Source organism: Lepus europaeus, unplaced genomic scaffold (genome assembly GCF_033115175.1).
Source record: "Lepus europaeus isolate LE1 unplaced genomic scaffold, mLepTim1.pri SCAFFOLD_3_1, whole genome shotgun sequence".
In the NCBI taxonomy this organism is placed as follows: Eukaryota; Metazoa; Chordata; class Mammalia; order Lagomorpha; family Leporidae; genus Lepus; species Lepus europaeus.
The window spans coordinates 12,207,167-12,221,078 of NW_026909276.1; the positions used below are offsets into that span (position 1 = coordinate 12,207,167).

A 13,912-nucleotide genomic window follows, 5' to 3' on the forward strand; every position below is an offset into this window, starting at 1 on the left:
ACAAAAACAATCAAATACCTTGGAATAAACTTAACCAAGGACGTTAAAGAACTCCACGATGAAAACTACAAAACCTTACAGAAAGAAATAGAACAGGATACCAAAAAATGGAGAAATCTTCCATGCTCATGGATTGGAAGAATCAATATCATCAAAATGTCTATTCTCCCAAAAGCAATTTATACATTCAATGCAATACCCATCAAGATCCCGAAGACCTTCTTCTCAGATCTGGAAAAAATGATGCTGAAATTCATATGGAGACACAGAAGACCTCGAATAGCCAAAGCAATCCTGTACAACAAAAACAAAGCCGGAGGCATCACAATACCTGATTTCAGGACATACTACAGGGCAGTTGTTATCAAAACAGCATGGTACTGGTACAGAAATAGATGGATAAACCAATGGAACAGAATAGAAACACCAGAAATCAATCCAAACATCTACAGCCAACTTATATTTGACCAAAGATCCAAATCTAATCCCTGGAATAAGGACAGTCTATTCAATAAATGGTGCTGGGAAAATTGGATTTCCACGTGCAGAAGCTTGAAGCAAGACCCATACCTATCACCTTACACAAAAATTCACTCAACATGGATATAAGACTTAAATCTATGACCCGAAACCATCAAATTATTAGAGAGCATTGGAGAAACCCTGCAAGATATAGGCACAGGCAAAGACTTCCTGGAAAATACTCCAACAGCACAGGCAGTCAAAACCAAAATTAACATTTGGGATTGCATCAAATTGAGAAGTTTCTGTACTTCAAAAGATACAGGAAAGTGAAGAGGCAACCAACAGAATGGGAAAAAGTATTCGCGAACTATACTACAGATAAAGGATTGATAACCAGAATCTACAAAGAAATCAAGAAAATCCACAACAACAAAACAAACAATCCACTTAAGAGATGGGCCAAAGACCTCAACAGACATTTTTCGAAAGAGGAAATCCAAATGGCCAACAGACACATGAAAAAATGTTCAAGATCACTAGCAATCAGAGAAATGCAAATCAAAACCACAATGAGGTTCCATCTCACCCCGGTGAGAATGGCTCACATTCAGAAATCTACCAACAACAGATGCTGGAGAGGATGTGGGGAAAAAGGGACACTAACCCACTGTTGGTGGGAATGCAAACTGGTTAAGCCACTATGGAAGTCTGTCTGGAGATTCCTCAGAAACCTGAACATAACCCTACCATACAACCCAGCCATCCCACTCCTTGGAATTTACCCAAAGGAAATTAATTTGGCAAATAAAAAAGCCATCTGCACATTAATGTTTATTGCAGCTCAATTCACAATAGCTAAGACCTGGAACCAACCCAAATGCCCATCAACAGTAGACTGGATAAAGAAATTATGGGACATGTACTCCATAGAATACTATACAGCAGTAAGAAACAACGAAACCCAGTCATTTGCAACAAGATGGAGGGATCTGGAAAACATCATGCTAAGTGAATTAAGCCAGTCCCAAAGAGAAAAATATCATTTGTTTTCCCTGATCGGTGACAACTGAGCGCCAAAGGGGAAACCTGTTGAAGTGAAATGGACACTATAAGCAACAATGAACTGATCAGCTCCTGTCCTGACTTTAGATGTACAATGTAATACTTTATCCTTTTTAGTATTTGTTGTTGTTGTTGTTGTTCTAGTACTATTGGTTGAACTCAGTAATTAACACACAATTATTCTTAGGTGTTTAAATTTTAACTGAAAAGTGATCCCTGTTAAATTTCAGAGTGGAAAAAGAGAGGGAGGAGATGTACAATTTGGGACATGCTCAATCGGACTTGCCCCAAATGGTGGAGTTAGAAATGTGCCAGGGGATTCCAACACAATCCCATCAAGATGGCATGTACCAATGCCATCGCACTAGTCTAAGTGATCAATTCCAGCTCACAATTGATAGCTCTTATAGGTCTAAGAGTCAAAGAGATCACACAAACAAGACAAGTATCTGCTAATACTAACTGATAGAATTAAAAAGGGAGAGAAAGATCCAACATGGGAAGTGGGATACACAGCAGACTCATAGAATAGCAGATGTCCTAAACAACACTCTGGCCTCAGAATCAGCCCTCAAGGCATTCGGATCTGGCGGAAGAGCCCATGAGAGTTAGCAGGCATGGAAAGCCAAGATATCATGGAAAAAAAAAAGACCTAAATGAACGATCTCTGTGAGTGAGATCCCAGTGGAAAGAATGGGGCCATCAAAGAAGGAGGTACCCTTCTCCGAAGGGAGGAGAGAACTTCCACTTTGACTATGACCCTATCGGAATAAGATCAAAGTCAGCAAACTCTAAAGGCTTCCATAGCCCTGGCAACTCATGACTAGAGCCTAGGGAGATTACTGACGCCATGAACAGCAGTGTCAAATTGTTAAATCAGCAACAGGAGTCACTGTGTACTTACACCCCATGTGGGATCTGTCCCTAATGTGTCGTCTAAAGCGAAGTGATGCTATAACTAGTCTGAAACAGTATTTTTATACTTTGCATTTCTGTGTGGGCACAAACTGATGAGGTCTTTACTAATTATATACTGAAGTGATCTTCTGTATATAAAGATAATTGGAAATGAAAAAAAAAAACAACCTGGTGTTAAAATGGAAATGGCATAGAAAATTAATTAATTTGAAAAAAAAATTATGCAGGATCTCTGTCTTTAATGTGCTGTACATTGCTATTTAATGCTATAATTAGTAATCCAATGGTAATTTTTTCACTTTATGTTGCTATATGGGGGCAAACTGTTGAAATCTTTACCTAATATATACTAAACTGATCTTCTGTATACAAAGAAAAAAAAAAAGAAAATTGATCCCTGTAAAAAATAAGAGTGAGAATGAGAGGGAGGAGATGTACAGTTCGGCATATGTTCCCATGAACTTACCCCTAAGGGTAAAGCTAAAAACTTGCCATGGGGCTCCAAATCCCACTAAGTTGACAGGTACTAATGCCATCTTACTAGTTAAAGTGATCATTTTTGTGTATAACTGATCATAAAGATAGGAATAAGTGTCAAAGGGATAACATAAAAAAGACCAAATGTCTGCTAAAAATAACAGATAGAATTTAAAAAGAGAGAATGATCCAACGTGGGAAGCAGGATACACAGCAGACTCATAGAATGGCAGATGCCCTAAACAGCACTCTGGCCTCAGAATAAGCCCTTAAGGCATTTGGATCCAGCTAAAAAGCCCATGAGAGTTTCTCAGGCATGGAAAGCCAAGACACTGTGGCCAAAAAAAAAAAATGACTTAAATGAAAGATCTCTGTGAATGAGATCCCAGCGGAAAGAATGGGCCATCAAAGAAGGGGGTACCTTTCTCTGAAGGGAGGAGAGAACTTCCACTTTGATTATGGCCTTGTCTAAATAATCTTGGAGTTTGTGGACTCAGAAGGCTTCCAGAGCCTTGTCAGCTCATGACAAGAGCCTCGGGTGATCACTGACATCATAAATAAGAGTGTTAATTATTAAATCAAGAACAGGAGTCACTGTGCACTTGCTCCCCAAGTAGGACCTCTGTCCTTAATGTGTTGTACTATGAAAATTAAGGGTAAAACTAGTCTTCAAACAGTACTTTATACTTTGTGTCTGTGTGGGTACAAACTGTTGAAATCTTTACTCAGTATAGAGTTGATCTTCTGTATATAATTTAAAATGAATCTTAATGAAGAATGGGATGGCAGAGGGAGTAGGGGTGGGAGGGAGGGTATGGAGGGAAGGACCTCTATATTCCAAAAGCTGTACCTACAAAATTTATATTTATTAAATAAAAGCTTTCTAAAAAAAAGAGAAATAGCTCTTTATCTCTGTTTAAGTCCTCACAGCTTCTTACAAGTGTTTATCAAATTAAATCTTATAAACAGATTTAATAGAAAATGAATGGTGTGGCTGCTGGTAGTTTCAGTGAGGTTGTATGATTTGCTGGACTGCTGTTTTGTCTGGGTTATCTTTCATATTACTTAGAACTAATTTTTCACAATATTGCTTGCCTGAGCACTTTTTCTAGGCTCCCAGCTAAACAGGGTTTGAAGACTGGATTTACTGTTAATTCTCATGGTACAACTCATTAAGGACAGAAGTCCCACATGGGGAGCACAGATCATTATGTGGTCCTTGGACAGAGCAAATATTATACCCATTTGATTTAGTACTCAGGCACTGGGCTCCATTGAAGATAAGAGCTCAGCTGAAGAATATAATTACCTTCTGATTAAAAAAAAAAAAGGAGAAAATTTACCATGCCAAACCTGGGTGTGTCACCTCAGGCATGCCCTTTACCCTTGAGAACTGAACAAAGCTCTCTGGCCATACCCACTACAAGCCTCTAGAGATTCACTGAAAGCAGAAAGTCCATTTATCTATAGTCATAATACAATGATAAAAACTACCACAGCAGAAAAAAAGAAAAAAATTCGCAAGTATCTCCACAAATGCCGAACAAATGCAAGAATCCAAGAAACAAGAATAAGGAAAACATCATGATGCTCCCAAAAGAACATGACACTTCAATATTAGAATATAAAGATGATAAGATAGAAGAAATGCAAGAAATAGAACTCAAAAATTTGATCATAAGATTACATAGAAGTAATCAAAAGCAAATGCACAAACTATTGAAATCCATGCAGGACATGAAAGAAAATGTGTTATGGCAAGGATGTTTTCTGGTCATGTCTATTTGAAGTTCTGTGTGCTTCCTGTACTTGGACATCTCTCTCTTTTTCTGCTAGTATTTCACTAAAAATGCTTTCTAATGCTGTCTCTCTCTCCATGCCTTCAGGAATTCCTAGAACCCAAATGTTTTTTTTTTTTTTAATAGTTTCCTGTAGATTCCCAACAGTGTTTTTAGATTTCTAACTTCCACTTCTTGTCTTTGGTTTGACTGTGTGCTTTCCTGTGCTCTGTCTACTAAGTCAGATATTCTCTCTGCTGCCTCATTGATTCTATTTTTAAGGCTCTCCACTGCATTTTTTATTTGTTCTATTGAATTCTTCATTTCACTTTGATTTCTCTTTAATATCTCAATTTCATGTCCTACTGAATTCTTCATTTTATCTTGATCCCTCCTTATAATTTCAATTTCATGGGAGAAATTTTCTTTCATGTCCTTCATGGATTTCAGTAGTTTGTGCATTTGCTTTTGATTACTTCTATGTAATCTTATGATCAAATTTTTGAGTTCTATTTCTTACATTTCTTCTATCTCATCATTTTCATAATCTAGTATTGAAGTGTCATGTTCTTTTGGGAGTGTCATGATGTCTTCCTTATTTTTGTTTCTCATATTTTTGCATTTGTTTAGCATTTTTAAGATACACATTGGTTTCTTTTTTTATTTTTTTCCACTGCTATGGATTTTATCTTTGTACTATGACTCTGTAGATAAGTGTACTGTCTACTTTCACTGAATCTCTAGAGGCTTGTAATTGGTATGGCCAGAGAGTTCTGTTCAGTCTCCAGGGTTAAGGGTGTGCCTAAGGTGACATACCCAAGTTTGGCATGTTAAATCTTCTGTCTCCTTTTTTTTTAATCAGTAGAATATTCTGCTCAGCTGGGCTCTTCTCCTCAATGGAAACCAATGCCTGAGTACTAGCCCCAGTGGGTATAATATTCATCTGCTCTGTCCAAAGAACCACACAAAGGATCTGTGTAGTCCTCAGTGTAAGTTCAGATTCTCCAGCAATGTCTCTCATCAGGTAACCAGGAACCCCCAACTTGTGGCATCTCAAACCAAGAGTGCTCAAAGACCTAGCCACACTGCGAGTCTCCCCACACACCCTCAGTTTTTTATTTTTTCACAGTCCTGCTTTGGAAGCTTCACACAGTCACAAGTCCCTAGTTCCCTGTTTTTCTCCCCACCAGAGTCAGGAGTCTGCACTCGGCTGTTGCCAGGTGCAGACACAAGCTGGCAGAGCTGTTATGTATGTCCAAAGTGGCTCCTGCTCTATCAGCTTGCACACACTTGTGAGATGATTGGAGAGAGATAAACCTGTCTGTATTGTCCCTTTTTTCTTCTCCTCTAGTTTGGCTGGCACACTTTCCCCCATGGAGTTTTAAACCATTCCCTCTAGGTTCCTGCCACTTTTTTTGCCAGTGGCTCAGGCTACTGCAGTCTTGTCTCACCTCACCTTCCAGTTCTGGTGCATAGGCCCTCAGTTGTTGGAGTCGTGATCCATGGGCACCACACCCTCCATGTGGGTCCACCAAGTCCCTCTAATGTCAGTAGTTTCCTCTGCCATTTTTTCCCTAACTCTTCCCTGAGACTACTCTATCTCCACTTTTTTAAAACTATCTTTTCCTGGGCTAGATCAGTAAGCTCCCTCCCTACTCTACCATCCAATTATTAGCCCATCTCTATATGATTATGACTCTGTTTCTGCCAAATTACTAATTTATACACCATATAATCAAAATTAAATGCCTTCCATGGAATGCATATTTATTTTATCATTTACTACTGTCACCTGAATGTGTAATGAGTAACCTGATTTGTGACAGTCCTAACATAGGGAAATGATGGGTACCATGGTTTGGTTTATAATTGTGTGGTCATCAACTCATTCTAAATGCTGGAAGTCCCAGCAACTGTCATGTGTATAGGATTTGAGTACATTGCAGTGCCAGCACCATCATGGTCATCATCATAGGATACATTCTTAATGTTTCTAGATGCTCCTGGAACTGTAAATTATTTTCTGATTGTGGAAAATTTTCCAAACTACAAGTCTGTATCATACTGTAATTTTTCTAGTTTATTCTGGACTGTTTTTTCACCAAATACTCATCCACATATTTGGTTTTTAATTATGGCTCACATTAAAATACACATTGTTACTAAGGGCAAAGCAAAGTTTTAACTTCCATGTGCATCAGGTTTCTATTTTTTATTTTGTCTTTCATAATTTCATCTGAGTTTGTCAATATCCACATGGAAACCAATATTAGCAATGCCAAGGTGTGATGATTCTTTTGGACATGACATTTTCATGTCATGAGTGCACTAAATAATGCTCAAGTTGTCTTAGCAACCTCCATCTTTATGGTCCATTAAATAATTTTAGAACGTTACATTCTTTTTTTTTTTTTTTGACAGGCAGAGTGAACAGTGAGAGAGAGAGAGAGAGACAGAGAGAAAGGTCTTCCTTTTTCAATTGGTTCACCCCCCAGTGGCAGCTGTGGCCAGTGCACCACATTGATATGAAACCAGGAGCCAGGGGCTTCTCCTGGTCTCCCATGCAGGTGCAGGACCCAAGGACCTGGGCCATACTTCACTGCCTTCTCAGGCCACAGCAGAGAGCTGGACTGGAAGAGGGGCAACCGGGACAGAATCCAGCACCCCGACCGGGACTAGAACCCGGGGTGCCAGCACCACAGGTGGAGGATTAGCCTAGTAAGCCATGGCACCAGCCAAATGTTACATTCTTTTACACTTTCAAAGACACTTTCTTATAGCTTCTTTATTTTTAGAGAATCAAAATTGTCATTCTCTTTAAAATTTCCATGCATTAGATTGATAGAATTTTATCTTGGTTTTAAAATTACTGAATTAAATGGCATAAACTTTCTTTGATTTAAGAGAGCACAAATTTTCTGTATTTAAATGTGTATTTAGGGCTATTTTTATTAATGTCTGTTACATCTCCTTGTAACCTTATTTCTGCTTCTACTAAATTTACCATTTGTACACACAACTGTCAATATACAACATATATTGAAATGAATATTTCTCTTTTTCTATTTTTCATGTTGATTTAAATTTATTATTACCACCTCAATAAATAGTCAATAACCTAATTTGTGCCAATTCTAGTGCAGTGAACTTTAGGCTACAATGATTTATTTTATCATTGTAAGGCCATCAACTATCTAAATTCTGGAAGATATCCAAATTTTATTTTCACAGTATTTGAGAACAATTTAGGGCTAGTTCCATCACTCATTAGCAGGAGATTTCATTCTTAGCCTTACAGACATTCATGAAACTTGAAATTAACCTTTAATTATGAAAATTTAAGTTAATTTTTAAATTCACTGGAGTCACTCTTTTGCACAAATATTTTAGTCTAGGCCAATCCTAACCCTGTGAATCTGTGGCCATGATGATTTAACTTGTATTATAAGATCATCATCACTCCCAACATTCTATAAGTTGCCCTGGAAACTGTCAGGTACACAGTGTCTCAGGGCCATTTTAGCCAAGGGTAATAATTCTTTCTCCTCAATATAATATATTTATGAATATATGTAACATATATAACATACATATATTTTATACATATATAAATTTGCCACTATGTGTCTAGATACTAGTATATTTTCGGAAATTTATGTGGGAAAATAGTGGGATCTTAATGTTATTTTTATCCCAGAATTATGTATGTTTATTTAATTTTAGAGGTTGGTAGACTTGGAAACACAGAGAAACAGAGATTATGAGCTACAACTTGGTGGCTTACTCTTCATTCTTGTAATGATCAGAAACTGGATTATTACAGAAATCTGAGCTATTCTTTTCTAATGATAAATGCATTATAAAAATGTCAAAGTGTTGCTCTATACATTTATATGACAAATTATACATATATGTACATTTACATTGTAATGTCATAAACACACACAGATATATATGATTATATATACAAACACCTTTAAAGTTCTGGTTATTGGTATACATTTTTTGAATTTTAAATATTTATTTTTAAATTTTTTTTATTTTCAATTTAGTTTTATTTTTTTATTTTATTTTTTATTAAACTTTTATTTAATGAATATACATTTCCAAAGTACAGCTTATGGGTTACAATGGCTCCCCCCTCCCAAAACTTCCCTCCCACCCACAACCCTTCCCTTTCCCGCTCCCTCTCCCCTTCCAATCACATCACGATTCATTTTCAATTCTCTTTATATACAGAAGATCAGTTTAGTATATATTAGGTAAAGATTTCAATAGTTTGCCCCCATATAGCAACACAAAGTGAAAAAAAATACTGTTGGAGTACTAGTTATAGCATTAAATAACAGTGTACAGCACATTAAAGACAGAGATCCTACATAATATTTTTTAAATTAATTAATTTTCTATGCCATTTCCAATTTAAAACCAGGTTTTTTTTTTTCATTTCCAATTATCTTTATATACAGACGATCGATTCAGTATATAATTAGTAAAGATCTCATCAGTTTGTACCCACGCAGAAACACAAAGTGTAAAAATACTGTTTCAGTACTAGTTATAGCATCACTTCACATTAGACAACACATTAAGGACAGATCCCACATGGGTTGTAAGTACACAGTGACTCCTGTTTTTGCGGACTTAACAATTTGACACTCCTGTTCATGGCGTCAGTAATCTCCCTAGGCTCTAGTCATGAGTTGCCAGGGCTATGGAAGCCTTTAGTGTTCGCTGACTTTGATCTTATTCCGCTAGGGTCATAGTCAAAGTGGAAGTTCTCTCCTCCCTTCAGAGAAAGGTACCTCCTTCTTTGATGGCCCCGTTCTTTCCACTGGGATCTCACTCTGAGAGATCTTTCATTTAGGTCTTCTTTTTTTTTTTTCTTTTCCATGGTGTCTTGGCTTTCCATGCCTACAATACTCTCATGGGCTCTTCAGCCAGATCTATTTAAGTAATATAAGTTTGATATACTTCATATATACAGATTAATGAATGTAAGTGACACTTTCCTCAATACCCTCCCTCCCACACACACTCCAACCCTTTCTCCTCTTCCCTCTCACATCCCCACTTAACTTTTACAAAGTCTGTTTTCAGTTTACTTAATGATTTTATGGTTTACACTAAGTAAGAGTTCAACAAGTCAGGAAATAGTATGAAGAAAAAAATAAATTAAAAAAAATTACTGTTCCTCAGTGGAAGAGACAAGGGCTGTAAACAATCATCAAATCTCAAAATGTGTATCTAATTCTAATACATTACATTTTAGGTACTCTATTAGCTACCTCAGATCAGGGAAAACATATGATATCTGTCTTTTGGGGACTGGCTTATTTCACTAAGTATAATGGTTTCTAGTTGCATCTATCTTGTTGCAAAAGACAGGGTTTCTTATTCTTTCTTTCTTTCTTTTTTTTTATAACTGAGTAGTACACCATAGTGTGTATATACCATAATTTTCTTAACAAGTCAACAATTGATTGATATCTGGATTCTTCCCAGATCTCAGCTGTTGTGAATTGTGCTGCAATGAACATGGGGTTATAGATAACTCTTTCATATGCTAATTTGGATTGGGTAAATTCCAAGGAGTGGGATGGCTAGATCATATGGTGGGTCTATAATCAGATTTGTAAGATATCTCCATACAGTCTTTCACAGTGGCTTGCACCAGTTTACATTCCCATCAACAGTGGACCAGGGTAACTTTTTCCCCACATCCTCACCAGCTTTTGTCATTTGTTGATTTCTATATGTAGGCCATTCTAACCGTGAAACCTCATTGTGGTTTTGATTTGCATTTCCCTCATGCCTAGTGATCCTGAACATTTTTGCAAGTGTCTGATGGCCATTTGAATTTCTTCTCTCACAAAATGCCGGTTCAAATCCCTTTCCCAGTTCTTCACTGGATTGTTTGTTTTGTTGTTTAATTTTTTAGCTCTTCATAGATTCTGTTGTCAATCCTTTACCAGTTGTGTGGTTTGCAAATACTTTTCCCCATTCTGTCAGTCACCTGTTCACTTTGCTGAGTGTTTATTTTTCAGTGCAAAAGCATCTCAGCTTGATGTAATCCCATTTGTCAATTTTGGCCTTGATTGCCTGTGCTTCTGGGGTCTTTCCCAGGAAGTGTTTGCCTATGCCAATGTCTTGCAGAGTAGAGTTCACTCAATGTTCTCTAGTAATTTGATGGTATTGGTCATAGATTTAGGTCTCTGATCCATTTTGAGTGGATTTTTGTGTAAATTTTAAGGTATGGATCTTGTTTCATACATCTGCATTCAGAGATCCAGGTTGCTAGCACTATTTGTAGAAGAGATTGTTATTGTTCCAGGGATTGATTTTAGCTTCTTTGTCAAAGAGAAGTTAGTTGTAGATATGTACATTAATTTCTGGAGTTTCTATTGTGTTACATTGTTCTATACATCTAATTTTATTTTGTGCCAGTATCAGGCTCTTTTGGTTATAACCGCCCTGTACTATCTCTTAAAATCTGGCTTGGGATGCCTCCAGCTCTTTGTTGTTGTCATATAAGAGTGCTATAGCAGTCGTCTGCTCTGGCCGGCCTGCAGCTGCCCACTGCCCTCTTGCCGCCCACCATGGCCCTGCTGCACTCCGCCCGCAGCCTCTCCGGGGTCGCCTCCGCCTTCCACCCAGGCCTCGCCGCCGCAGCCTCTGCCAGAACCAGCTCCTGGTGGGCCCATGTGGAGATAGGACCCCAAGATCCTATCCTGGGAGTTACAGAAGCCTACAAGAGAGACACAAACAGCAAAAAGATGAATCTGGGAGTTGGCGCCTACCGGGATGATAATGGGAAGCCTTACGTACTCCCTAGCGTCTGGAAGGCAGAGGCTCAGATCGCTGCAAAAGGTCTCGACAAGGAATACCTGCCCATCGCGGGACTGGCTGAGTTCTGTAGGGCGGCGGCAGAACTAGCCCTGGGCGAGAACAGCGAAGTGGTGAAAAGCGGCCGGTTTGTCACCGTGCAGACCATCTCTGGAACGGGGGCCCTAAGGATCGGAACCAGTTTTCTGCAAAGGTTTTTCAAGTTCAGCCGAGATGTCTTTCTGCCCAAACCAACCTGGGGAAATCACACACCCATCTTCAGGGATGCTGGCATGCAGCTACAAAGCTATCGGTACTATGACCCTAAGACTTGCGGTTTTGACTTCACAGGCGCCCTGGAGGACATCGCAAAAATTCCAGAGCAAAGTGTTCTTCTGTTGCATGCCTGTGCCCACAATCCCACAGGAGTGGATCCTCGGCCTGAGCAGTGGAAGGAAATAGCAACAGTGGTGAAGAAAAGGAATCTGTTCGCCTTCTTTGACGTGGCCTACCAAGGCTTTGCCAGTGGTGACGGTGACAAGGACGCCTGGGCTGTGCGCCACTTCATTGAACAGGGCATTAATGTGTGTCTCTGCCAGTCATACGCCAAGAACATGGGCTTATATGGTGAACGTGTTGGAGCCTTCACTGTGATCTGCAAAGATGCAGATGAAGCCAAAAGGGTGGAGTCGCAGTTGAAGATCTTGATCCGTCCGATGTATTCCAACCCTCCTATCAATGGGGCCTGGATTGCCTCCACGATTCTGACTTCCCCGGATTTGCGAAAGCAATGGTTACAGGAAGTGAAAGGCATGGCAGACCGCATCATTGGCATGCGGACCCAGCTGGTCTCCAACCTCAAGAAGGAAGGCTCCACCCACAACTGGCAGCACATCACCGATCAGATTGGCATGTTTTGTTTCACAGGACTAAAGCCTGAACAGGTGGAGCGGCTGACCAAGGAGTTCTCCATCTACATGACAAAGGACGGTCGCATCTCTGTGGCTGGCGTCACTTCTGGCAATGTGGGCTACCTTGCCCATGCTATTCACCAGGTCACCAAGTAATTTCTCTGGTGCCAGGAAACAGAGACAACCTTTCCGTCTTCAGGCTCTGCTGAAGAAGGGAGGGTGGATGGTGGTCCATGGATCATTTCAACCACAGAGCATAGCACTCACCAATTAATTGTGTTTCTCAGAAAAGAACATGTAGTGAAATAGGGCAGAGGCATCCGTGGCTGTTGTCTGGAACTTTGTGGCTCTAAACCAAACTTTTCCCTCCATCCTTTTACCTCCAACATTTCCAAAAGAGTTTACATGCGGGGGAAAGTCATCACACCAAAAAGACCTGTCCGTCATGCCATTGCAGCGTTTCAGAAGCTTTAACTGAAGCATCTGACAGTGCTAGGGGCTCCTCTGCAGATCCAGCATTAGAATGGCACATGTTAGAGGCTCCGAAAATAGACCTAGCTTTGTCGTTAACAGTCAGACGGCCTCAAGATTGTCCTCCCGTGGGAGCCAACCATCAACAGGCCATACTGCAAAAATGGTGTTTTGTGAAAACCAATGAGTCTGTTGCCACTGCAGCAAGAAAAATAAAATGTGTTTCTTGTCTTTTTAAGAAAAGATACTCTTTTCCCTTATCACTGCTATTCTTTTCTTTAAGCACAAAGACCTATAACTAGTCTAGATTTTCATCCCATTCTACTGACTGACTGACCATCAATCCCATCCTATAGGGATTTATTTAAGAATGAAGAACATTTTCTGCTCATGCGTAGCCTCACTTTTCTCCGCAAAGAATGATGGAGAGTTGGGTAACTGCACTTGATTTCTGCATCCTCGTCAATGATTGTTAAATCGCCTCCTGTCGGGATGCTGCCTCTGCGAATTGGACCTCCTGCCTTCATTTGTTGTGGCTGCGCCGGCACTCACATCACGAGTCAGGCAGTGCACGGTAGTACCAGGAAAGAGATGTTCGGGCCTTTGTGTGCTGTCAGATGGACATGGGCCTCACGCTTCAGAAAGATAACCACCATCTGCTCTTATCATGTAGACATACTGCAGCCTGGTTTCTCTGTTACAATAAAATTACTGTAGATCCAAAAAAAAAAAAAAAAAGAGTGCTATAGCTATTTGGGGTCTCTTGTTTTTCCATATGAATTTTAGGATCCTTTTTTTTTTTTTTACATCTGAGAATGAAAATTACAAAACACTAAAAAAAAGAAATATAAGAAGACATTAAAAAATTGAAAAATCTTCCATATTCATGGATTAGAAGAGTCAACTTCAGACGGCACTGTGGCTCAACAGGCTAATCCTCCGCCTAGCGGCACTGGCACACTGGGTTCTAGTTCCGGTCAGGGCACCGGATTATGTCCCAGTTGC

The 13,912-nt window shown here is 39.4% G+C and overlaps 1 protein-coding gene across 1 annotated transcript; it reads left to right on the forward strand.

Moving 5' to 3' along the window:
- Positions 1-11,284: 11,284 nt before the first annotated feature.
- LOC133755287 (aspartate aminotransferase, mitochondrial-like) lies at positions 11,285-12,971 on the forward strand. Its single transcript, XM_062185453.1, has one exon. The coding sequence runs from the start codon at positions 11,300-11,302 to the stop codon at positions 12,590-12,592; it is 1,293 nt and encodes a 430-aa protein (XP_062041437.1). The 5' UTR covers positions 11,285-11,299; the 3' UTR covers positions 12,593-12,971.
- Positions 12,972-13,912: the final 941 nt, after the last annotated feature.

Bases quoted from the DNA above. Each gene is read 5' to 3' on its own strand.
- LOC133755287 (XM_062185453.1), top strand. From the start codon at position 11,300: ATGGCCCTGCTGCACTCCGCCCGCAGCCTCTCCGGGGTCGCCTCCGCC.